The sequence below is a fragment of the Eptesicus fuscus genome, chromosome 22, assembly GCF_027574615.1.
Source record: "Eptesicus fuscus isolate TK198812 chromosome 22, DD_ASM_mEF_20220401, whole genome shotgun sequence".
Taxonomy (NCBI): Eukaryota; Metazoa; Chordata; class Mammalia; order Chiroptera; family Vespertilionidae; genus Eptesicus; species Eptesicus fuscus.
The window spans coordinates 17,266,282-17,293,208 of record NC_072494.1 but is presented as its reverse complement, the minus strand read 5'-3'; the positions used below and the strand labels follow the sequence as shown (position 1 = coordinate 17,293,208).

Here is a 26,927-nt window from a genome sequence, read left to right as displayed (position 1 = left end):
TGCATTCATTGGTTGCTTCTTGTATGTGCCCTGACCAGGGATTGAACCTGCAACCTTGGTGTATCGGACCATGCTCTGACCAACTGAGTTACCTAGCTAGTGCTCTTTTTAACCTTTTGCAGTCAGGCTTTATACCCATTTTCCCCTCTCCTCCCCTCCCCCAACACACACACACACAGCCGATCACACTACTCTGATCAAGTTCCAGTGACCTCCACATTACTAAACCCAGTTCACAACATTCACATTCAACTTATGAACAGTATTTGATACATTTCTCTTCTCCTTTAACCTTTTCATTGATTTTTCCAGAACACAGGACTCTGCTATTTTTCCCAAGTACCCAGCCCTTCTCAGTCTTCCCTCTGCCTCTACCTCATCTCCCCAATCTCTAAGCATAGAATTACACCCCCCCCCCCCCCCACCCCGCCCCGCTCCCCCGCCCAAGGCTTAGTCCTTAGGCTTTTTCTTTATCTGTACTTACTCCTTTGGTGACTTTATCTATTCCACTTAAATATTCTGTCTTTACTGAATAAAGATAATTTCAGCCCCTTCTCTGTTTTCTTATTCCAAACATTACCACTTGGATGCCTTATAAGTACATGAGATTTAACACATTCAAAATTATGCTACTGACCCACCCCAATCCTCCTTAAACCCTTTATTTTCACAGCCTTTTCTATCTTCATAAGTGGAAACTTCCTCTTTCAAGTTAACTGCCCAAAATGGGGGAAGTTTTATCCTTGAATCCTCACTTTCCCTCCGTCCCTACATCCAATCTGTCAGATCAGTCAGCTCTACCTTCAAAATATAGCTGCTTACCACCCTGATCCCAGCCACTATCATCTCTTTCCTGTTTTAATGCAGTAGCATCCTAACAGGTCTCTGGGCTTCCTCCCTGGCCTTAGTCTTTCTTTAACATAGCACACAGTGATCCTATTGAACTTTAAGTGAAATTATGTCATTTATCTGCACAAAACTTTCCATCTCAGAGGAAGAACCAAACTCCTTATAAGGGCCCGTAAGAGTTACATGTTCTCTCCCATCTCTTTACCTCTGTAACTACATCTTGTAGCACTCTCTCTCTCTCTCTCTTGTTCTTTCTGCTAAAGGCACATTGGCCTCTTTGCTATTCCTTAAACCCAGTAGACACACTCCTACCTCAGAACTATTGCACTTCCTGTTCCTGCTGCCTAGATCTGTTCTTTCCTAGTTTTTTTTGGCATCATTCATTTTCTCACGTCCTTCAAGCTTTGCTTTCCAGTGGCTGTACTTAAAAATCCCTGACTCCTGATTCTCTCTTTCTCATTTTTTATTTTTAATCACCACATAATGTATCTTTCATATAATTATCTTATTTCTTTTGTCACTATCCACCCACCATCACCATCATGCCCCAGGCCCCAAAGACTACAAGCTCCATGAAAATGTAGAGTTGTGCCTGGCATAGTGTAGGTTCTCAATAAATATTGGTGGGTGGGTGGGTGGATTAGTGTATGAAAGGAACACATGAAAGGAGTGAACTTCAAAAGAACTTCTTCCTTCCCTTCACTCTTTAGCTAAGTGGCCTTAGGAAAGTAAATTAATCTTCACTGAGCCTTCTGTCTTGTTCAGAAAATAAGGGAATAAAATAAGACCGAGGTCATAGGACTGTTATGTGAAGCAGATGAGAGAATTCATAGAAAGCCTTGTATAAATGTTAGTTATGACAAGGAGGAGAAAAGGAAGGGGAAGGCTTTACAGGCTAATGGTTGCTGAATGAAAAGTGTGAGGAGCACAGAAAAAGTCTTCTTCATAGTTTTGACTATTTCTAGGGATTTGTTTCAAACATTGCTGTAATTTCACTTTTATTATTTGAGGTAGATATCTTGAGTGAATTGTGTAAATTCAGAGCAGGAATCTTCTAATAGAGTGATACTCAAAGTATCACTGGCCTGCAATGAGTAAATCTAAAAATTGAGAATAAGCATTCAGACACTCACAGCAACTTAATTAAATAAAATTATCTCTTCTGAATATAATAATACAAATTTTGAACTTCTATTTTACATATTTTTTATTTAATTACATTTTTATTATACTTTACAAAAGTATTGGTCTTTGACACATTTAGAGGAAAAATAAAAAACCAGCCCTACACCACAGATAGTTTGAGAAGCATTATTTAGATGAAATGGTGGGTTGGATCTTAGATTAGCATACTGTTCTTTTAAAGTATTCAAAAGTCCATATAATGTTGAAGCCAGCATCACAAATGACCATGCCTTGCCAGACTTGCTTAGTTTATTTATGAGCAGAGATCAGAATGTTTCTAAAAATTGAGGAATTGGTAATGTTACCTAGAGATGTTGCTAAGCTTTTTAGTATTTATAAAAATTGTAATAGCTAAAGGTCAAACTCATACTCAATAAATATTCATCAAGTGCTTAACTTGTATTAGGCACTTTAGCATATAATTTATGAATCCGTGTGTATGTTAGCTACCAAAGTTAACTATCTCAGACAACTTTGTTAAAGTTACCCTTTCCTCAGCAGAGCCACACTGTGTTTATGTATGGCGCTGAATATACAGGTATGAAAATTTGAGCCATAGTTCAAATCTTGATTCAGATCCCTATCTGTATAAATTTTGACTCTTCTGCCTTTGAGGTGTGTCCATACTAATTTGCATGGCTGGTTTGTGCTTCACCAATGTTATTGGTGATGGCAAGAAAATGAGGATTCCCAGGTTCAATAGCACACCATTACGCCTGCTTCACATTCCACATGAATCATTTCACAAAGGATCCAGATTTTAGTCAGAGTAATATTAGACTGTATTCTCCTCACCGAAAAATAAATGAGAGTTTCTGAGGTTTTCTAAATTCACATATTCTGGGATGGGATCCAGAGTGGTTTTGAGAGGAGGAGTGGCACCTGATACATCTTGATCTATATTACCTTAGGTAATCTGGGTTTCAGGACATTTCCAAGGCTGTAGAAAAGTTTTATCAGCATGTCAGGAGTCAGACCAGGTCAAGAGTTAAGTGATAAATGTTTGATTTCTTCCGATTAAGACAAGTCTGATTTCCCTTATTGTTGGAGATGGCCAGAGCTGGAGTCTAAACTTTGATCACTTAAAAATTAAGGATTATTTTCTTTGACCATTCTGTCATAGGTCCTTAAAAGAAAATTGGAAAAGTTAAGTTCTGAACATCTTTGAAATTCCTCCATAATGTGAAATTCACTTTTTTCATTACATATCAATATGACTTAATTTTTAGTTTATCAGAACCATCATAAAATGAAGAAATAAAGCTTACCTTTATATTGTGAAGAGAGCAATATTTTATAAATGGCCTTTTCTAACTTGATTATTAAAAACTGTTTGGAAATGGTCAAAATAATGTTTTCCAAACAGGAGGTGTTTTCTTTTTTTTTTTTTTTTTAAGTAGGTTGCCTTTATGAAGGTTTCTTTAAGAAACTTAAAGTAGATTTTGTTTAATAACTTCATTTAGCCTGTTTATTACAAAACTGTTACGGAATTTCACACATCTGTTTTGGAACGCAGGTCCTCATAGACTACTGCACTGTTTCTCAATTTTAATAGACCTCATTATCCTATAAATAAACCTACATTTTCTTACCTGATCAAGTGAGCAAACAATAGGGGTTAGATGTGGCAAACGCTTTAACAAAAAGCACATGTCTAGCCGTCAGGGTGAGGTAGAGTCATATCAAGATTGCTTGAAGTTATTAATGGCAGTAAAATTTATGCTTCCTCCTGTTTTCCCAATTAAATCAAGAAGCCTTTTTTCTTAAGATTCTTCTATCACCAGCTGGTTCCAATACTCAGTGTGTGAATATTGCCTGGGGTGTCTCCATTTCTAGATGGTAAAGGCTGACCAAAGCACATTAAGTCAATGATGGGGACCTGTAAACTAGAAAGCAGGCATTGTTATGGACTTTATTTTGGTCCTTATCATTTGTACCACAAGCATGCATATTTTGTAGGATATATTATAAAGAAGTTGTTGTGGTATGCTCTGGATGTAATAAAAAGACAAGGTAATAAAATAACTGAAAATATTTTTAAAATAAGCTACATGGCAAAATGTACAGTTTTACATACTAAACAGGAATGAAAATGCATCAAAAGTGTTGGATTTTAGAGTACTTATTAAGTGAATGTCCATTAATGTAACAGCTATTGAGCTTAATGGTAGATTTATAATTTCAGTTTCTTAATACTTTGTAAATTAAATAATTGGACACAAAATATATTTATCCATGAATCATTGTATCACAAAACTATTGTTACACTTGTTTTCAGACTGGTCATTGTAACCTATAATTTGTCACTCCCCACCCTACCTAACTCATGGTTAAAAACACTTGGTTTTTATCTATTTATCTCAAATCTGTACTAGATTTTATTGTGAACAAGTATATTATAAAATAGGAGACTATCCAATATAGTTGCATTCTTAAAAATTGGTCTCTTCAATTTCAAGTTTTAATAGATTAAACATAAAATTATGTGGAAACATGTACCAAAGATGTTCTAATGTACCTTCAGTATACTTTTAAGTATATTTCACTGTATTCAATATATATGTTCAATAATTGTTGCAATTATCTTTTAAGTGGTGGTTTTGCCTGTGGCATTTTTACTATATTGATAAAGCTTTAAGGGCTCTGACTCTATAGGAAACTTCAAGACACATGGATTTTTGAGCTATGTTGTATTCACATAGACTTTCTAGGGGTAAAATATGGCCTTAATGCTACACGATTCTAATAGAAGGGTGCTTATATTCCCACTTCTCTTATCTTTTCATGGAGCTTTGTGACTTCAAAGGGAGTTTTCTACTTTGAATGAAGACATGGAGTGTAGAAGGGAATAAGAATCTGGCTAATGATGTTGCCCATAACTTGTGTTCTCACTCTGTTTTTACAAAGTGTTGGGTTGAGTCTACTGCAGAAACGGAAATTTGGCCTCGAGTTCTGCTGTTCAGAACTCATATTTCTGCATGACTGAACTGTGAATGGAAAATCCCAAGTGCCTTACAAAATTAGTGGCTAAATGGTGTTTTTACTAATCACTTCAGAGATGAAAAAACTGAAGACATTTTAAAATTCAAAACCCATCAGCATGCGTTTGCCCTTTAATTGGCAGAATATTGATCGTGAGAGCAGCCTGGAGAGCTGATTTTTTCCTTCTTCAGCTATTCCAGCTGAACTACAGCTGCAAATTTCTTTAAAAAGAAAGAAAGACAAAACCTCTTGACTGTATTTTATAAGTGCAGTAATTCCCACAAAATCAGTTACTGGAGTTAATGACCAGTTTGTTAAGGCATTAACTGCCCTCAGCTGGGAATGACCAATTTTGGAGGAATGGCTGCACAACTGCTAAGATAATTCAGGAACACTTTCAAATAATGATCCAGCTAATTAACGGTGAATTCCTGTGGAAATCCTATCGAAGTACTTATGACCTCTGCATTTAATAGCCAGTGAGTTCATCATGATTCATGTTTATTACCATAAATACCAAAAGAAGTGTAATGACTAGGCCATTTTTTTTCCAGCCAGGCCTTATTACTTGAACAGATTTGACTAATCCACCTCTACTCATTAAGGCCTAGTTCTCAAAATATTCAGTCTTTTCACTGCTCTGCCCAGAACTCACAGGGCCTTTGGTGCTATGCCAGCATACTTACTGTTGGCAGCCTGTTTTTACTTGGGATGCTGTTAGGGAATAATTGATGTCTATAAGTCTTAAAGGAGCCCTTTTGAAATGCCTGCCATTTGTAGGATGTGGAGGAATCATAGCTGGTTAGCTGGAGTTTATGGTTCTCCGTCATGAATTCTTAGGAGAAAATCATACCCTTCAGCCCCTCGAATTCATTTAGGATATACAAGAGTGTTGGGTGGTGGTTTGTTTGTTGTTGTTTTTGGTGGGTTGTGTTTTGTTTTTGTTGTTGTTTTGGTTGTTGGTGTGTTTCTTTAGGTTTATGGTTTAGGAACTAAAATATGCTTTCTTTCAATGAATAAAGATTATTAACTTATAATAAAGGATAAGCTCTTATTTTACTTGGACCATTTAATCTCTCTTAATGGCTGTTTATTGCTACATGATCTGAAAATTAGCCTTTAAGTAATAATAAGTGTTGGCAGCCAGAAAGCCTCTACTTTCTGTATGAAGCTGGGTTTGAAGAAATGAATTCAGGTTATTTCCATGTATTCACTCTTCTCTCTCCAAGTATTCACTTTTCTCCTAAAATACTTTGTCTTTTGTTGCAGCTGTCAGATATCTGCTAGATGTCATAAGGTTATAGGCTGTATTTTTATCAAGTTAATCATTTATATAATTATTGAATCAATGAATAAGGTATCTGTGGTTTACATGCTGTAATCTTCATTCATATATTGCAATTCTTTAGAGGATAAAGGAAATATGTGGCATGTAACAAGATTGAATTAGAATCATCAAGGTAACATCTGGATAACAATGGCATTTATGAATTATTTACTTTTTTTCTGAATAAAAGGGCAAGTGTCAGTTGACGACTTTTTTCATTCCTTAAATAAATATAAAAAGGGATGAAAATAAGATTTATAGATATTTGCAAATCAATTGATTAAATTCTAGGGAACCTTTACCCAGACAAAATCTAGAAGACGTATCAGCAACTTGGGTTATATAGACTTCCGAGTACAGTCTTGTAGTCCCTTAGATCTGTCATCACCTCCTTTCACGCTTTCCTCAAGGAACAAATGTCTCTGGTGTAGTGCTAGTCATATTCCAGTTTCTTTTGTTCAGTTGTGCTCAGCCCAAACAAGGGGGGAACTCCTATAGGTTTTATTTGCCTGGCACGTGCTGCTTAAAGATAGATGAAGTAATATAGCTAGTTGGAAGGTTTGTCTTCAGTATTTTCAGACTTCCCTCTCTGTGTCCTTTCATCTTCCTAATAGCCCATTCCCTCCACGACCATTCCCCACTCTGGGAGAGAAGTTAAGTTCTATTACACCCAAGAAACTATGAAAGAAGGAAGAGACTCGTGGTGGTGGTGGTGGTGGTGGTAGTAGAGGACCATACACTGATGACAATAATCTGTACTGTAATGATTTCCTTTTCTCAAGTTTATTTTTGCTAAGGAGTTTATAACCCATTGAGAATGAGAGAATAATGAAGAGTTCTTATCAGAACGGAGCCTTGTAGTATGGGGTGGCTCTCCTAAGCCCGTAGGACAGCAGAACCTTATAGGAAAGTCTTAATAACATATTTTGATTTAAAAAATAAGGATGGGGAGGTCAATTTTATAGTGAGCTACTGAAAATTATTCATTCTTAGGTTTGGGCCTAATTTTTTATCCAAAAAATATATCTTTCAAAATATACATTATCTCTTGGAAGTTTGTAATATTTCACAGATAGTTTGCTCCAGACTTGGGAATTGGAATAGGGAGCTTGAAATATTTTCTAGAAGAGGGTTTTATGTAAGGATTTGATTCAGTAGTTTAAATTTTTAATGCATTAATTGGAGTGAGTTATACCAAAAAATTTAATCATATAAATATCAATCACCATTTCCATGATTTCTTATTCCCAGGCAATGAAAACTACAAACAGATAGCAATGTGTGTACTTTACCACATAAGCATGGATGACCGCTTTAAATCAATGTTTGCATACACTGACTGTATACCACAGGTAAGTCGTTTCAGTGTTTTTAAAAAGAACAGTCAAACAATTTTTTTTCACTTTTCTCTCATTTCCCAGATGTCCTTTTCCTGAAAAAAAATTTTTTAATCCATTATGATATAAATTTGATGTAAGTACAGAGCAGTATAAAATGAAAATAACTTTGTTATTCCCAAATGCAGAGATAATCATTTAACATTTTGGTACATTTCCTTTACATTGTTAAAAAAATAATATATTGGGATTATATGCTCTATATAATTACACATTGCTTTATTTACCACACAGACCATAAGTATTCTCCCATGTCATTGAATATTCTTCAAAAATTTCTAATAGTTGTATAACATTTTGTTGTGTAAAAGTACCATAATTTAAATATTGTTAAATTGTATGTTTAGTTTTTTTCTAGTTTATCACATAAAAACAGAAGTAAAGGTATGTAAGCAACTGAAAAAATGTGGGATAAATATTATAGTATACAAATGCTTATCCATATCTCTGATTTTTTCTTTAGTTTAAATTCCTAAAAGTAGAATTACTAGGTCAAAAAGCATGAACACTTTTGTATTTGACACATTGTGGTTAAATTACCTTCTAAGAAGACATAAGTTTATATTTCCAGCTAACATTTCACTTTTAGTAACACTGGATATTATCATTTCTCTAAAAATGAAGTGTCCTTTTTATTTACATTTCTATGAATATTGGTGAGATTGAACATTTTTTGTTTTTTATCCATATTATATTATAAATTATTCCTTCATGTCTCTTGCCAATTTTTTCATTGTCATGTTAATATTTTCATGATTAATAAAAAAGATATAGATAGATAGATAGATAGATAGGTAACTATTTGAACTCTGTCATATTACAAACATTTCCCAACTTTGTCAATTGCCCTTAATTCTATTATGGTTGATGGTTTTAAGTGCTTTGCATTTGCTGATGGGAAAATGCTTCATAAAAAATTTTTCTAGCACTGTTCTCAGTTGTTTGATACATTTCATTTCATATCTTAAAGTCTACTTGAAAGAGTTTAGTGATTTTTTTTTGCATGGACTGTAAGGGTAGAGATTTTATACATATGATTTTACTCAGGGAATTTACATTCAGAGAATAACTAGTGTTCCATTAATCTTTATTAAACTGAGCTCCAGTAATTTGATTATCTGTTTTAAAACACTGGTTGGGCTGATTTTAATATTACATTATTTTCTATAAAATTATTTTCTAAAATAGATAAAGGAAAATTACAGGATGTATAATACACAATAAAATAACACTTTTAAAAGCACTTTAGAATATGAATGATAGTTTATACTTATTAAAAGTAATTGCTCTTAAGATTCCTAAAAGGCATTTTCTTGTTAGCATAATGTACGTTATTAAATTTGTATTACTAGAAAAGTAATAAGTAATAGGCCATAATTTCTCTGTTTATTAATTGAACATCCTTCTGTTCATCCCAAATCAGTAAGAAAATTCTAAAATTGAATTTTGTATTCTAGAATTTTAACACTTTATCTACATACAATTAAAAACTGATAAACTCTCAAGGATAACTTTTTAGCCTTTTATGTCAGGAGATAAGCTAGTTATGTGTGTTTATAGGAAATAGACTTCCTTTAAAGAATATACAGCATATTTTATCTAACAAGGCAAGGCTTCTTACAAAGATAACGCATGTCAGACTGTAGCCAATATGAAGTGTAATCAAGCTTTTTGTCAAACAAGTTTTCAATAAAAGAGTAGCCATGTCAGAGGGAGATTACAGGTGATTTACTACAGTTTCACTCCACATGTTCCCAGGGTCTCTCCTTTGCAGTTTCAAAGGGTGTTCCTTTTTCAATCCCATTTAGTGTCAGAACTTCATTGACTACAGGATATGAATTGGAAAGTAGCCAAAAAAGAATGATATTCTTGCCTAGATTGACTGTTTTTACCCAGATTATAGTTTTTAAAAAAAATTTAAATAAAAGAGAGAAATGTAAACTAAAAAGGGATGGAAACTTACTTTGTTGAATCTTGAATTTGGAGTTACCCTTCTCTCTTAGAATGTGTAATCTCAGACATAAAATATAAATCTTTATTTTAAGTAAAGAATCATAAATAAAAACCTATTTTATTTACCTTTGAGACATTTTATTATCTATTTGTTGATAATTTTATGTGTAGAAAATTCTCTGAGACCTTTTAGAACAATATTTATGCATTTTTTTTGCCAGATAATTTTCTAACATCAAACATTTTTGCAATAAGGTTTTCAGAACATTTATGATGTATATTTTATTAACAGAATCATCTAAAACTCGATTGGTATCAAACATTTTAGCTTTTTAAAACTTCAACCCTAATAGGATTAGGTGAGGTTATATTATCAGATTATGTCATAAACATCCTGAAGCTTTTTAGTATGAGGTCACATTATGAGAAACCAAATGATACTCTAGAATATATTCGTTCCTAAAGTGCTATGCAGCCTATAACTTGTACTTTACATGGCTCAGTTTTGATATATTTAGGGAAAAGTTGACATGGCTTGATATGCCACCCAGTTCCAGGCTCATTATAAAATAAAAGAATCATCAGAAGCATATCTGGAATTCAATTTAATTCCTTCGGGAATTAAAAAGATTGTCCTTTCATAGTTATTGGCTTTTTGAATTAATGTTTAAAACACCAGTAAAGCTTTAAGCTTCTTTGTGACAATAGATTTATTATTTATTTAAATAAAATTATATCTGAGGTTCAGAATATTTTAGAGTTAATACAATACTCTATTCACTTTGAGATTATGTTATGCATTTTTTTATTTAGTGAATATAGTAAAAAAAAAAAAAAGATGGTCAAGTATTGCAAATAAATTTTTCAAATGAGAAGGCTAAAATCAGTTTGAAAATGGGAAAGCAAAGAATCAGCACTCATTCATATCAGTGACCAGAGTATGTAGTATGTCATATTCTTTCATTACATTAGAGATATATTAAGGAGCTTTTCTAAGCTGTAAAACACAAAGTAAGGTACTATTAGTAAAATAGCAGATCTTTTTCTCATTATTTTGGATCCATTCATAGTCCAATTTAAATACTGCTCTTTTTATATGTGTTTTATAGGTTAAACCTATAATTAGATTAGAGTTCACTTTTGAAAATTATTTAACATTCAGCATAGTTGATTATATATTCAGTGTGCCCTATAATGTCTTTCAATATTATGTTGCTTTGTTTCTTTTGTACTTTTTTATTGCCTCTAATTATCCAATATATTCTAATTTTTTTCCTATTATTGTCAGTATTCTGCAAAATTTTGGGGCCAGGGCAAGTCTTTTCTTTACATATGATCTTAATGGTCTCAGTGGGTAAATTGTTTTAGGTAAGCATACTTGGGATAACCAGGAGTTAATAGTTGTATTCTAATAATAGTTAAAAGTACACATTAACAGTTCATTGTTATTTAGACCTCTAAGATGCATGTTTTGTTTAAATAGGTGCAAATGCCATCCAGATGCTTATAAAAGTATTTATTGGTAATAGAGTGGCCAATCAAAGTACATGTTTAGGTAATGATGTCATGGTGTTATTTAATATTTTACCCTAGAACAGTGTGCAGGGATCTTCATAGTGATCCACATGTTTTCCACCATAGTTGTCCTGTTTGGCCCCTCTTTGATCTACATGCTTCTTTTTAGCTGAATGCTGGTAAACGTCCTTTCTGACAGCCCCCTTTGCTCCTGCCTGCCATTATCTGCTGAAGTTCAGAAACCAGAGCATCACTTCAAACAGCAGAGCTAGGGAGTAGCCAGTCAGAAGAGATTCCTGAGGCATGCAAAGTTCTGCCATAATCATTCAAAGATGTTTGGGCAGGGGGTTGGGGGTGGTAGAGGTGTATGTGAATACAGAGAGCTGTGGGGGTTGGCCTCTGGTCACTGGTAAATAAGTAAAGTCAGGTGCCAGAGAGTCTAGACACAGTGATTTCAGTCGTGGGTCTTTGGTATCTGATACTCAATATGGGACTTGTCTGATTGAGCACTATTGCCTCTTCATTGCACAGACTGAAGCCCTTATAGTGCCTTCTTGTTAAATTAGTAAAAGATGACAATGGACATAGTTAAAGCAGAACAAATCTAGTTTTAATATTTCCTAGTTGTCAGCAATTACACTTACTTTTGAAGTGCCATGGGTAGCAATCAAATTAAAGACATCATATTGCACATGGAGTTTGAACTAAACTATTACTTTAAAATGTGAATGATTTAATTAAAATTGAAGTGTTTCTCTTTCTTATTATGAAAAACTAATTCTATATCATGATACATTTAATTCACATTTAGTCCTGATTTCTCTTGATATTGGGGGGTGGGTATTGGATAAGATTTCAAATCATACCTTATTTTTTTTTTTTAAATCTAGCTCCTGATTATTTCACCACAGGATATAACATGGAAATTACAAAAATTAAAAATCCTCAATTTCTAAACATATCACCTGTAACCCCATTTTCTAAGGGCAGTTTTCATACCACAAGGTTAATTTCAAGAAGATAACAACAGATATTTTGCCTTCTTAAAGATTTCCTTTGATATAACGTATTTTGTTATTACAAAAAGTGTCTTATATCAGTAAAAGTTTAGAAGAAATCTATAGTAGGTTTTAAATGAATATGACAAACATACTAATTTCATGAACTGGAGGATTGTCACCTACATTTTTATTAAATTGTAATTTAATTTTAGTTGGCAGTTAATTTATAGAAAAGTTGCAAAATCTGTTAAATATATATCCAATAAATTTAGATTACTTTATTTTTGCCATAGAATTTTTTAGCCTCCAACATTATTAAGTGTTTGATTCTTTACCCAAAGATTCCAGTAGCAGCAATATTTGGGGTTAAAGAGCTGCCCTCTGGAAAAAGGCATGATACATGCCAACCTGCTATAGTATTTGTAGTTTCCAGTGTATAGCAAATTATATATACACATAGTTTTGTTAGAATTATACATAAGTATTTTACTTTTGGAGTAATTATAAGTGGATTTGTGTTTTTTATTTTGCTCTCCAATTATTCATTGCTAGCACATAGAAACACATGATTTTTGTGTGTTGACTGTGAATCCTTCTTGCAACTTAGACATTATCTGGAACTAACACAGAGAATAACCAAAACAAGATTTAACAGAATAGGGTCTAACCAGTCAACAAATAGTTATTATTCACTTATATATAAACTAGGGGCCCAGCGCGCGAAATTGCGTGAGACCCAGAACCCAGAGTCCTGTGACTTGGTGGGACCCAGAAAGAGTCCCGTGGCTGCCACTGCCACCGCAGGAGGCGGGACCCAGAAACCCGTCCACGCCTCTGGTCAAGTCCTCCAGAGTCAAGTCCCCGCCCACCCGTGTGCACCTCACTGCGCATGCAGTCCCACCCACCCCGCGCATGCAGCCTCCTGCTGATCGGTAATTATGGTGTGATGGTGTGACGACCACAGGCTTTTTATATAATAGACTAGAGGCCCGTTGCAGGAAGATTCCTGCAAGAATAGGGCTTCCTTGGGCCTATTCCTGCAAGAATAGGGCTTCCTGCAGCCGTCTCTGCTGCCCCGCCTGCTTCCCTCCCTTCCCCGCCACCCTGCTTGCTTCTCCGCAGCTTCACTCCCTTCTGCAGCACTTGGCTTCTTTCTACACTGTCTTCAGTCTTCAGTCTTGGCTCTGTGCCTGGATATGCAAATCAACTGTCATCTTGGTTGGGTTAATTTGCATATTTGCTCCTGATTGGCTGGTGGGCATGGCTTGTGGGCATAGTGGAGGTTGGTCAATTTGCATGTTTCTCTTTTATTAGATAGGATAAGGCATGCAGGATTTAGGAAGGCATGTTGGTCTAAAAAGATATTGCCCTCAGAAGCATAAGAAATTTTTAGGTTATAAATTAACTTCTATATGTTGTTAGCAATTTGACTTAGAGAAAAATATCTTTATGCTAGAGGCCCGGTGCACAAATTCATGCACAGGTGGGGGCCCTCGGGGTGGCCTGCAGGGTTCGGGCTAAAACCTGCAGTCCAACGCCACTCCTTCCTACTGCTGCCACTCATCCCGGCCCTGCTGCGCCTGCCACTGGTGTGCGCCCAGTCAGTCCCAACCAGGAGAGGCTCGTGCCACCGCAGTGGTACTCACCAGTCATGAGCCCTGCATCTGGCACCCATCCCAAGGGGGGTTGGGGGGAGGGGGAGCCCAGACGCAATCAGCCCTCCAGGATTCTCTTGCCGTCCCGGGATCCAGATCCGTCCCGCTGGCGTTTGCACTGGTTATTGGGAGCCACCTGGAGGCCACTTTTATATCATTTCTTCCTTGTGGAGCATCTAGGGAGGGGAAGTGGCCATGTTGCCCAAGGCCGACTTCTAGGAGGCCGGCAGCAGTGCTGTCGGGATTGTGCCAGTGGCACCGGTCAGGTTCCTCGGTGCCTGGCTTGTTCTCCGGAGATTGGACCTGCAGGACTACTAAGGGAGTGAGTGGCTGCCACCAAGCTGGTGGGCTGCTGGGACAGGTCAATCAGCTGAGCGACACCCCCACTGTGGGAGCATATTGACCACCAGGGGGCAGCTCCTGCATTAAGCGTCTGCCCCCTGATGGTCAGTGCATGTCATAGTGACCGGTTGACTGGTCGTTCAGTTGTTAGGTCATTCACTCGCTTAGGCTTTTATATACTACTAGAGGCCCGGTGCACGAAATTCGTGCACGGAGGGGGTTGTCCCTCAGCCCAGCCTGTACCCTCTCCAATCTCGGACCCTTCAAAGGATGTCCGATTGCCCGTTTAGGCCCGATCCCTGGGATCGGGCCTAAACGGGGCAGTCGGACATCCCTCTCATAATCCAGGACTGCTGGCTCCCAACTGCTTGCCTGCCTGCCTTCCTGATTGCCCCTAACTGCTTCTGCCTGCCAGCCTAATCACCCCCTAATCACTCCCATGCCAGCCTGTTTGCCCCCAACTTCCCTCCTCTGCTGGCCTGGTCACCCCTAACTGCCCTCTCCTGCAGGGTTGATCACCTCCAACTGCCCTTCCTTGCAGGCCTGGTCCCTCTCAACTGCCCTCCCTTGCAGGCAGGGTGCCTCCCAACTGCCCTCCCTTGCAGGCCGGGTGCCTCCCAACTGCCCTCTCCTGCTGGCCATCTTGTGGTGGCCATCTTGTGTCCACATGGGGGCAGGATCTTTGACCACATGGGGGCAGCTATATTGTGTGTTGCAGTGATGATCAATCTGCATAGTTCTCTTTTATTAGATAGGATAGAGGCCTGGTACAGGGGTGGGGGCCAGCTGGTTTGCCCTGAAGGGTGTCCCGGATCAGGTGGGGGTTCCCTTGGGGCATGGGGTGGCCTGAGCGAGGGGCCTGTGGTGGTTTGCAGGCCGGCCACGCCCCCTGGCAACCCAAGCGGAGGCCCTGGTATCTGGAATTTATTTTCCTTCTACAACTGAAACTTTGTAGCCTGGAGCAGAGCCAAGCCTGGGGCTCCCTCCGAGGCCAGAATCCATTTGTGTTGGGGTTATAATTGAAACTTTGTTGCCTTAAGTGGGTGGGCCCGGCCAGGGTGTGCAGAAAGCTTTGCTTCCCCTGTTGCCAGCAGCAACCCTGGACTGCTCTCTCAAGCTCCATTCTGCCGCCATTTGTTTGAATTTGTTTACCTTCTATAATTGAAACTTTGTAGCTTGAGTGGAGGCTTAGGCCTGGTAAGGGCAGGCAGAAAGCTTGGCTTCCTCTGTTACCTAGGGAACCTTGCTCTCTGTGGCTGTAGCCATCTTGGTTTGGGTTAATTTGCATACTCACTCTGATTGGATGGTGGGCGTGGCTTGTGGGCGTGGCTTCTGGGTGCGTCGGAGGTATGGTCAATTTGCATATTTGTCTATTATTATATAGGATACTAGGAGCCCAGTGCATGAATTCGTGCACCTTGAAAGGAACTGTGGGCTGCAAGGCTGCAGTGGGCACAGGGGAGGGTCTCGGCCCATCCTCTGCGCCCCTGCCAGGCCCCTCCCGCCACAGCCCCTGGTCCCCTGTCTGCTGGCAGCCCTGCTCCCACCGCCACCACTCCCATGTGCTGACACACTGGCCCCACTTGCACCCTCTGATGGCGCAGAGCGATTCGAGCTGCTGCCCTGATTGTCCCTCAGGAGCAGGGGGAGATGGAGAAGCCCTCAGGGGCAATTAGGGCTGGCAGCCACCACTCACACATGCTGACAGCGCTAAGCAATCGGGGCTGGCAGCATATGAGAGCAGCAGCTCTGGTGCCAGCAGTGGGTGCGAGCAGGGCTGGTGCCAGCAGCAGGTGCAAGCGCCAGGCAGGACCACAGCGTGCAGGAGCAAAGAATTTTCAGTAACAACCAGAGGCTTGCCCCAATGACAGCGACTGGTGCCCCATCTTAGTCTGGCGACCCTGCTCATCCGTTCCACCATCTCACTGTGGCCGAAGCCACACCCACCAGCCACGCCCACACGCCAATCAGGAGTGATTATGCAAATTAACCCAACCAAGATGGCTGTGGCCATGGAGAGAGCATGAAGGAGGCTTGGGTTTCCCCGGCAATGGAGGAAGCCAAGCTTTCCGCACACCCTGGCTGGCCCAGGCCTCCGCTTAAGGCTGTGAAGTTTCTATTATAGAAGATAAATCCCAAGAAAAATGGCAACAGCCATGGAGCTGGAGAGAGCAGGCTAGGGTTGCCCCCAGCGATGTAGGAAGCCAAGCTTTCCACCTGCCCTGGCCGGCCTAGGCCTTCACTCCAGGCTACAAAGTTTCAATTATAGAAGGTGAATTAACCCCAACAGAAATGGCTGCTGCCATGGAGCGAGCAGAAGGCTTGGCTCCGCTCCAGGCTATAAAGTTTCAATTGTAGAAGATACATAAATCCCAGATACCAGGGCCTCCACTTGGGTAGCCGAGGGGCATGGCCGGCCTGCAAACCACCACGGGCCCCTCACCCAGGCCGCCCCACGCCCCAAGGGAACCCCCAACCTGATCCAGGACACCCTTCAGGGCAAACCAGCTGGCCCCCACCCGTGCACCAGGCCTCTATCCTATCTAATAAAAGAGTAATATGCAGATTGACCATCACTCCAACACACAAGATGGCTGCCCCCATGTGGTCAAAGATCCTGCCCTTATGTGGACACAAGATGGCCACCACAAGATGGCCAGCAAGGAAGGGCAGTTGGGGGGGACCCAGGCCTGCAGGGGAGGGCAGTTAGGGGTGACCAGGCCTGCAGGAGAGGGAAGTTAGGGGTGACCAGGCCTGCAGGGAAGGGCAGTTAGGGGTGACCAGGCTGGCAGAGGAAGGAAGTTGGGGGCAAACAGGCTGGCAAGGGAGCAGTTAGACATCAGTCAGGCTGGCAGGGGAGTGGTTAGGGGGTGATCAGGCTGGCAGGCAGAAGTGGTTAGGGGCAATCAGGAAGGCAGGCAGGTGAGCAGTTGGGAGACAGCAGTCCTGGATTGGAGAGGGTGCAGGCTGGGCTGAAGGACACCCCCCCCCCGTGACAAATTTCGTGCACCGGGCCTCTAGTATAGGAAAATAAAAGCCTAATATGCTAAGTGTCCAGTTGTCCGGTCAGCCGTTCAACCAATCAAAGCATAATATGCTAATGATATGCTAAGGCTGCTCAACCGCTCCCTGTGATGTGCACTGACCACCAGGGGGCAAACAGTCAACGCAGGGGAAGCACTGCTCAGACTGAAGCACTGAGCCAGGCTCAGGACTGGGGAGCACAGCACTAAGGATGTCCAACTGCCAGCTTAGGCCCACTCCATCATTTGTTTTAAGCCGGCAGTCGGACATCCCCCGAGGACTCCCAGACTGCGAGAGGGTGCATGCCAGTCTGAGGGACCCCCCCCCCTGAGTGCACGAATTTCGTGCACCAGACCTCTAGTATATAGATAATATACAATAACTTAATTTTCTGATTTACTAATAATAGAAGGCTAGCTTCTCAAAACTACAGCACATAGTTTGTTCATTTCTCTTTTATGATAACCTCTATCTCTTATGAAAAACCTAGATTACTGCTGAATGGCATAGGTAGCCTCCCTTTTCCTTTCTACTTTTCTATCTGCTGCTTCTCTGACCCTCTCCCTTTTTTCTTAACCTTAAATAGAATTATTTTCTCATTTTATACCCATGCCCAGATAGTTGGATCCAGCCTGAAGCTTCAGTTATCAAGCATATGTGGCAGCTCCTATAATTATACCTCCAATCTGAACATTTCTTCTAAATTCAGACTTGCCTTTATTATCTTCATTGAATAGCCATACTAAACTCTTAAATAGGCTGCTTAAACTCAACGTATCTAAAACCAAAATTACTATCTTCCCTTTAACGTGCCTACTCTAGTTTCTCTTTTTTGGTAAATGTTGGCACCACCATCCATGTTGATGCAGAAACCTGGAGTCATCTTTGACCCTTCCTCTCCAATATCTCAACATCTAGTCAGTTATTCCATCCCATTTTGATTCTTTTTCCTAAATATAGCTCTAGCCTTCCTTTTACCTCTATCTCCACTACTCTCACTAGTCTAAGAAGCTATCATCTACCTGCATGTTTCCTCTAGCCTTCTAGCTGATTTTCTTGCATTTTTCTTAACCTGTTTCAGTCTATTTTCTACACTGGCCAGATATTTTTAAAACCCGTATCTTATCCTGACATTTCCCTTATTTAGAATCTTTTAATGGCTTTCCGTTATCTTTAGAAGCCCTAAATCCTTAACATGTACTTCAAGACCCTGTGATCTGGCTTTTACCATCCTATCTCTCAACACTGTTTCCCTCACTCCAACCATGCTTTATCTTCTTTTAGTTCTTCAGTGGAATCATGTTCTTTCCTGTCTTGTAAATTTGGCCAAGGTGTTTTCTTTGCTCAGAATGCTCTACTTCTGCACAATTTTAAATTCCTTCAATGCATAGGCTTTATTTAATATTTCTTCTGTATCTCCACTTTATTTGGAAGTTTATATTTAATGCAGTTGTTCATTAACCATTTATTCATTTAGTTATTCAATAGTGAGTGTGCCACAGCTATGTACTGAAAATGTAATTGTGTTATATTATTTCCAACATGCAATCTAAGATAACACATTGTGATAAAATAGTGATTCAGGGTTTTTTTGTATCTTTTTGAGTAAAAATATCCCCTGTGCTTCTTAATAGTTAATGAAGATGCTCTTTGAATGTTCAGATGAACGAATTGACTTGGAACTGATTTCTTTCTGCATTAATCTTGCTGCTAATAAAAGGAATGTACAGCTTATCTGTGAAGGTTAGTGCCTTTGAGCTTCATAGATAACCTCTATCATATGGCAATTGGCATATGATTGAAAATAGGTAATAAGGAAGTAAAATTACAGCTATAACCCTAAAAGGTCAGATAGACTCGGAATATTCTGATATCATGAGTAGAAACACCCTTTAGTAACAAGGTCAGTTACCCATAATTGAAATTTGATTTTTAAAAATACTTTCTATATGAAACAAAACTTTTAATTTGCAGAGTAATTCATTGCAATGTAAGATAGTATAATACAAATATGTTAGGTATTTGTTTCTATAGTATCTTTGCAAAATTTCTTGTCATGCATTATGGTATTTCAGAGTCCCCTTGATAGTTTTTTTCTTATTTGAAAAGTATACATGTTTGTTAAAAAAAAATACAAATAAGCAAATAGGAAAAAATTAAGTGTTTACTCTCCCTATTTAGAGGTAATCATAGGTAAAATTGATGCAAAGCTTCTATATATTTTGATGCAAAGCTTCTGTATATTTTTTTATTTTTTATATATTTTTATTGATTTCAGAGAGAAAGGGAGAGGGAGAGAGAGAGAGAAAACATTAATGATGAGAGAGAATCATCAATCTGCCGCCTCCTGCACGTCTCACACTGGGGATTGAGCCTGCAACCCGGGCATATGCCCTGACCGGGAATCAAACTGTAACCTTCTGGTTCATAGGACGACGCTCAACCACTGAGCCATGCCAGCTGGGCTGCTTCTATATATTTTTAAAATTAAAATGGGGTTCTTTATGTATGGTGACATTCTTTAAGTTAATAATATATGAAATATCATTCCATGTGGTTAAATACTTTTATAAAACATAGTTACCAATAGCTGCAAAATAATCCATTGAATGATTTTCCATAGTTTAATCTGCTAATTTGGTTGTTTAATTTGCTGCCACTTCTTTTCTGTGACAAACAGCAAGGCAGTGATTTTCCCTTTTCTGAGGTTTTCCACATTTTCATTTTTATATTCTTAGGATGAATTCCTAGAAGTAGTTTTTCTAGGTCAACCAGCATGTACATTTTAAAAATGTGTGGCCCATATTCTATACACAAAAGAGCCCATACTCTGTGATTACATTTATGTGAAATTCTAGAACAAGCAAAATTAATCTATGTTTAATAAGAAGAAAGAGAAGGAATAGAAGAGAAAAAGAAAAGAAAAGTGATTGAATTTGGGGAATAGTATTGGCTGGGCATAGGGGATTCTGGAGCAAATGGAAATATTCTATATGTTGTGTATGTGAATTACATAGCAGCATACGTTTATCAAAATGAATCTATTGAAGGCCCAGCTAGGGTGGCTCAGAGGTTGAGTGTCAATCAGTTTGATTTCTGATCTTTGATTTTCAGTCTTCAATTCCTGGTCAGGGCATATATCATATGTCCCAGTTGCGGGTTTGATCCCCAGTGGGGGGCGTGCAGAAGGCAGCCGATCAATGATTTTCTCTCGTCATTGGTGTTTCTATCTCTCTCCCCCCCTTCCTCTCTGAAATCAATAAAAATATATTTTTAAAAAATCTATTGGAGCCCTGGCCTGTGTTGCTTTTAGTTTATTGGCCTGAACATGAAGGGACATAGGCTCGATTCCCAGGAAAGGGCATGCACCTGGGTTGCAGGCTCAATTCCCAAACCTGATCGGACACGTGCAGGAGGCAACCAATTGATGTGTCTCTCTCTCACATTGATGTTCCTCTTTCTCTGTCTCCCCCACTCTCTCTCCCTTCCATTCCTTGTAAAAATCAATGGAAAAAATATCCTCAGGTGTAGATTAACACCCCCCCACTACCACCACCAAAATCTATTGAACACTTAAGGTTTGTGCACTTTACTGCATATAAATTATGGAACTCTTATGAACTATAAACAAAAAAAAATGATTTAACTTAGTGAACCTTATTTTCACTGGGGAATCTTTGGTGTTTCTGTACCAGGAAATGGGCTAAAGATGCTCATGAAGAGGGCTCTGAAATTCAAGGACCCACTGCTAATGAAAATGATTAGAAACATTTCCCAGCATGATGGACCAACTAAAAACTTATTTATTGTAAGTATAATTTTTGACCTGTCTATTGTAATGGCCTGAGAATTGAAGCTTTAAAATGAGCCATTTGGAAATATAACTTTTACTGAGCTCTCATCAAATATTAACTCATGACCCAAGTTGGTTTTCTATCAACAACTTCTTTGTAAGAGTAACTCCTAGAAATTTAAACCTAGGTTTTTATGATGTTTTTGTTTTATGATCCCTACCCCTAACCTTTCCATACTCACTCCAGTTTTCTTGCCTTAAACCAGTTCACCATAGGCTCCCCTAGTAATTCAGCTCAAAATTATTAAAAACAAGAGAATCACATTTGATACTTATTTTTCTTTCCAAAGGGTTGAATTATTAGAGTGGTTCTTCTGCAGAAATCATTTTTAAATTTGTATTAAAATTGTATTTTCTACAGGATTATGTTGGGGATCTTGCAGCCCAGATCTCTAATGATGAAGAGGAGGAATTTGTGATTGAGTGTTTGGGAACACTTGCAAACTTGACCATTCCAGACTTAGACTGGGAATTGGTGCTGAAGGAGTACAAGCTGGTTCCATACCTCAAGGATAAACTAAAACCAGGTCTCTGCTGAGCATCTCACTTTAGTCCTACCATGAAGTTATTTATGTTGTGGACAAGGCTGCTAGAGCATTATTTTGTGGCCATTATTATATGACAAATTTTCTCTTATTCCTCAAGTTCTAGTTTCTTTTATTTTTTCTTTTCTTTTAACATGTATTTTATTGATTACAGAGAGGAAAGGAGAGAGTGAGAGAGATAAAACATTAATTATGAAGGAGAATCATTGATCGGCTGCCTCCTGCATGCCCCACACTGGGGATCAAGCCCACAACCCAGGCATGTGCCCTGACTGGAATCGAACTGTGAACTCCTGGTTCATAGGTTGATGCTTAATCACAGAGTCAAGCCAGCCGGGCTCAAGTTCTAGTTTCTTTTTCCCAGTAAGGTGGCCACTCTTATTCTTTTTTCCTAACAATGAATATTAGTTTCCCATTCCCATTCTGCCTTCTTTCTTATTTTTTTTAATCCTGCCTTTTTGAAATGACCAAATGCCATCCCTTTCTGCAAACCATGTACATACACACACACAAAGTTCTTTAGAGTGTTCAAGTGAGTCTTCTACTTTCTGTGTTTAAATTGTAATTCATTTGTATTTCCAAAGAGTAATTTCTGTCTCTGCTGCCTTCCCCTCCCACCACGAACTATCATCAGTAAACATGGAAATTTGGAAAAAGACAGATATATAACCATCTTACGGATTCATAAGAATTGATTTAGCTTTTAGTATCTTTTATGTTTTCTGTGAATTAAAATGTTCTGTGATCTGACTTTATCAGGTACTGCAGAAGATGACCTTGTTTTGGAAGTGGTAATAATGATTGGAACTGTGTCTATGGATGACTCTTGTGCTGCATTGCTAGCCAAGTCTGGGATAATCCCTGCACTCATTGAACTGCTGAATGGTGAATTATAATTTATCTTAATTTATTTGTATGCTAATATATTAATAGGTTATTAGTTTAAATTTTTAAATATGAATAGAGTTTGGAATCATAATGTTATTTAACTTGATACATTAATGATCTTATAGCAACTTAAGTTATATAGTTATGAAAAATGAATTAAATATAACTCTTACTGGGATTAGCTAGAGTAATATCAAAGAATTGAGAACATTGCTGTGTTGAACTTTACCTTAATCTAGGACACTCAGTTGTGAGCTTTTTCCTTTCTGAACCCAAATAGGTCACTAGTAAATCCAGGTTTCTAATTTTAGAGTCCTTACTCTTATTGTCTGCCATACCAAAGGCTCTCCCTCATATCTTTGATATTTCTGGTCCAGTCTTAGAAATACAAATCTATGCATGTATATGCTTAACCTTCTTAGATTATTCACATTCTCAGCTACTATCCAAAAGATTTTCTAACCAGGACAGGTGTAGGGTGGACGGGGTCAATGGGGAAAAAGGGAGACATCTGTAATATTTTAATAAAGATAATTTTTTTTTAAAAAGGAAAAGAAATTCAGGACCATTTTAGACATTGCCTTCCTTTCATCAGCCTTGAACAACTAATATTCCGTCATTTCTTCTTCCTTTTGAACTTCGTATTTGGATCTCCTGTGTTGTGCAAATCCTTTTTAATATTTTGATTTCTAATCAGGAAAGTTTATTTAGAAGTTAATTCTAATTATCATAATCCCCCCTAGTTCCAGACATGTATTGTCCTCTAAACTTTCTTCAGTGAAGAGAATGTTCTCTGTCTATGCTGTCCATCACATGTAGCTATTGTGTGAACTGGAATTTTAATTCTATTACATTTTAATTTAATTAGCCACAGTGGCTTATGGTTACAAGAATGGACAGTGAGGCCTAGGAAGAGCCTTTCCCTACCCCCTTGTATTCCTCTTAATGGGTTTCTTGTTCTCCATATTGGACACAAAATTTGTCTGAATCTAATATTATTTTATTAGAGTCACATTTTCTGGGACCTTATATTAGCCTCTCAGGTGGCCATTAACTAAGTCCCACAGGCTGGTTGTCTTAAACAAAAGATATTTCTGGAGACTGGGAAGTCCAAGATCAAGCTGTCAGTCTATTTGGTTCCTGGTGAGGAAAATAGAACCAAATTTATTTCAAAATTAGAGTTGTTTAAAGAATTCTTATCATGGACAAGAAATAAAACAAGTGGAGATGTGTTGCCATTTTACGTTATGGCTAATTTAATCAATTTCTTTATACCTGGTGGCAAAATACAGTGAAATCTATCAAGAAGCACTGTTACTATTCTCTTAAAACAATCTTGCTCCTCAGTTCATCCAACCTGGGCTTTTGAGATAAGTAATCTCATGTAGTCTGGTTTAAACTCAGATATGATATAATTTCTCTTTTTCAAAATCTTATTTTTTTATCTTTGTATTCTAAAGTAATTTAACCTATTTAGTTTACAACCAAATTTACTAAAACTTCTGAAAACGTATTATTAAGAATTTCCTCACTGTTATCATGTAATTTAGAAAAACACCTAAGACATAAATGACATGTGCCACCCATATTATTATCAATAATTTAAACTAGTTGTCTTTTATTAGTCTCCTTGACACTTTTAGCTTTTTTATTCAGTGTTTTTTAATTTGTATATAAACACAGTATTTTTTTATTAAAAGTTTTCTGTTTCCTGCAGCTCAACAAGAAGATGATGAATTTGTGTGCCAGATAATTTATGTCTTCTATCAGATGGTTTTCCACCAAGCCACAAGAGATGTCATAATTAAAGAAACACGTATCCTTTCAATGTTTACAACAAATAATGACATTTCATATATTTAGGTATTTTTTCTTGCAAATATTCAAATAATGTGGAAAATATCAAGCTCTGAAATACATTTATAAGGCAAGCTATTTTTCATGGAAGCATAGTATGGTGTAGCTTAAGAAGCATTATAATCACATAACCCTAAAGGTCATTTTTAATTACCTTTTACTACTTACTAGCTGCAGGACCTTGGATACACTACTTAATCTGCTTGAACATACAATCTTGCATCTATAAAATGGCCATAATATTATTAAACTAGAGGCCTGGTGCATGAATTTGTGCATGCGAGGAGTCCAGCTGGCCCACCCTGATCAGGGCTGATTGGGCCAGGTCGGCCAGGGGGGAGGAGCTTTGGATGGTTGGCTGGCCAACCCACCCCCAATCGGGGTGGGGGGCCATTTGGGGGTGGGGGATGAGGCTGGCAGTGGGGAAGGGCCACAGCAGTTGGCCAGCCAGCCCTGCCCCCTGGTCGAACTCCCAGTCAAACTCCTTTGCATATTAGCCTTTTATTATATAGGGTAGAAAGAAGACGTCCTTCATTATAGGATTGTTATAAGTACTAATGGATTTAATGTGCTATAATAGTTCCCAGCACAGAGATTTACTCATTAAGTGGTAGTTTATCATTATTGCATCTAAAAGGGTTCCTGATATCGCCAACATCTTCACCTGAAAAACAAGCTACCCTCTGTATTCACAGTGGGTAATAACAGTATCATCCTCCCAGTCCCATAGCTGAAAATTTTGTGTCTGCTGTCTCTTTTACCATACATAACTAATCATTTATTCTACAAACATATATCTAGTGCTGACCATATAACAATGTTTTAAGCATTGAATATCCTCAAGGACTTTATAGACTATTGGAGAGTTAGACAATTAAATAAGAAATATAAAATTATAATCCAGTGTGAGCAGTGTCATAAAAGATATGTGCCCAATACACAGGAGGAGATATATAACCAAGTCTGGGGATGTCATGAAAGTATGGCAATGGAAAATGGAAGTGGTATCTAAGCTGAATTTTTGTCTTTTATTTTTTTATTATTGTGGTGGTCTGCTTTTGTGGACCAAAAATTAAAATTAAAATATCTGCTTTAGAAATCCACTGCATAAAATTCTTCATTACCCATGTGAAAAATCTAAGCTATGGCTTAGCATACGTAGCTCTTTATAACCTGACCTTAACCAAATTTTCCAAAGTTCCCTGTTTAACCTTACTATGCACAATTTTCTCTTAGCACACCAAATTTCTCATCATTTATCAAACATGACCCACCTTGTCAAAACTTACTGCCTCTTCAGGTGCCTTGTCAACCTCAAAAATATTCCTCTCCTTTTTTTACCTGACTATCTCCAACTTAGCAAACATTAATAAGGTTATAAGCCATCTTCTGAGTTAAGAGCCTTGTGCCTCTCTTCTTCCCATTAGGAGTAATAATTAGTTTTCCCTCTTTAATAATAACTTAGCATAATATGAACTTCCAGCTTGCCAGTTATTTCCCTCAGAAGGTATTTTTCCACTGTCTTCTGGCCTGAATTGCTGCCAATGAGAAATCTATAGTCTACTGATTATTGGTATCTGACATAAAGTCTGATGACAACTTACTTTTGTTTCCATTCTAAGTGAGTCAGTCTTTTTGCCAGAAAGGCCGAAGGAATGTTTTCTGTTTCTATAAAGTTGTATTAGAATTTGACTTGGTATTTATCATCCTTGCTTGATTTTTCCAAGTATGCAATTGTGTTCTTTCAGTATGTAGTTTTGTCTTTTTTTTTATTTCAGGAAAGTTTTCTTGAATTATAGCTTTTATTATTTGTCCTGTCCTATTGCTTTGGTTGTCTTCTTGATATTTGTTATGTTGGATCATCTTTGCCTACCTTTAATATCTGTTTCTAATTGTTCTCTCTTTTCATTTATTCTTTAATTTTAAATTTTTTCTTTCTTTTTACTTTCTACTTCTCCTAAAGTTTTATCTATTATTTTTATTTACTCTTGTGCTGTTATAAATTTAGGTTTTTTTATATCTTAAATTATTTTTATTTTTATTTATTTCCTGAATTATTTCAGTTTTCTAATTCTGACATATATTCTTTCATATACTATTGTCTTCTCTAATTATTTTATCTCTTTTTGGGATATTGAATTGCAGTTTTTATCTTTTATGTAAAAATGTTTTGTTTTCTTTTTCTTATAATAACCATATATGGAATTTGACTGTGATTCTTTTCTGTTGCTCTTTTACTGTGAAATTCACCCCCTAGACTTTTAGCAGGGCCAGATAGATCGAGAAAGCTTTTATAACTATACAGCTGTAGAGCTACCTTTTTAGCTATTTTCATGTTTTCAAAAATATGGCCTTGTACTTTCTAAAATTTACTGGCTGTTTTTCTTACCCATTTTTATGTAGTTTTTTTCTTTCTTTCTCATTCTTGTTTTTTAAACAAATGAAATAGAAAATGTTTCTGGCCATCTTGTATTAATGATTTTATTTTAAACTTTGCAGTTAAATTTCAAGTTATTTGAATTTTGTGAAATGCGAGATTTTCTAATAAGATTGA

The 26,927-nt window shown here is 37.8% G+C and overlaps 1 protein-coding gene across 3 annotated transcripts in view; it reads left to right on the top strand.

Annotated features, from left to right (window-relative positions):
- KIFAP3 (kinesin associated protein 3) overlaps positions 1-26,927 on the top strand; it is a 143,102-nt gene that overhangs the window by 66,847 nt on the left and 49,328 nt on the right. For all 3 annotated transcript variants that reach the window (XM_054712272.1, XM_054712273.1, XM_008145826.3), the window contains 6 exons: positions 7,595-7,695; positions 18,865-18,973; positions 20,926-21,038; positions 21,445-21,610; positions 22,388-22,513; positions 24,234-24,332. In XM_054712272.1, coding sequence (XP_054568247.1) covers positions 7,595-7,695; positions 18,865-18,973; positions 20,926-21,038; positions 21,445-21,610; positions 22,388-22,513; positions 24,234-24,332 — 714 coding nt within the window. The remainder of the gene's footprint in view (positions 1-7,594; positions 7,696-18,864; positions 18,974-20,925; positions 21,039-21,444; positions 21,611-22,387; positions 22,514-24,233; positions 24,333-26,927) is intronic.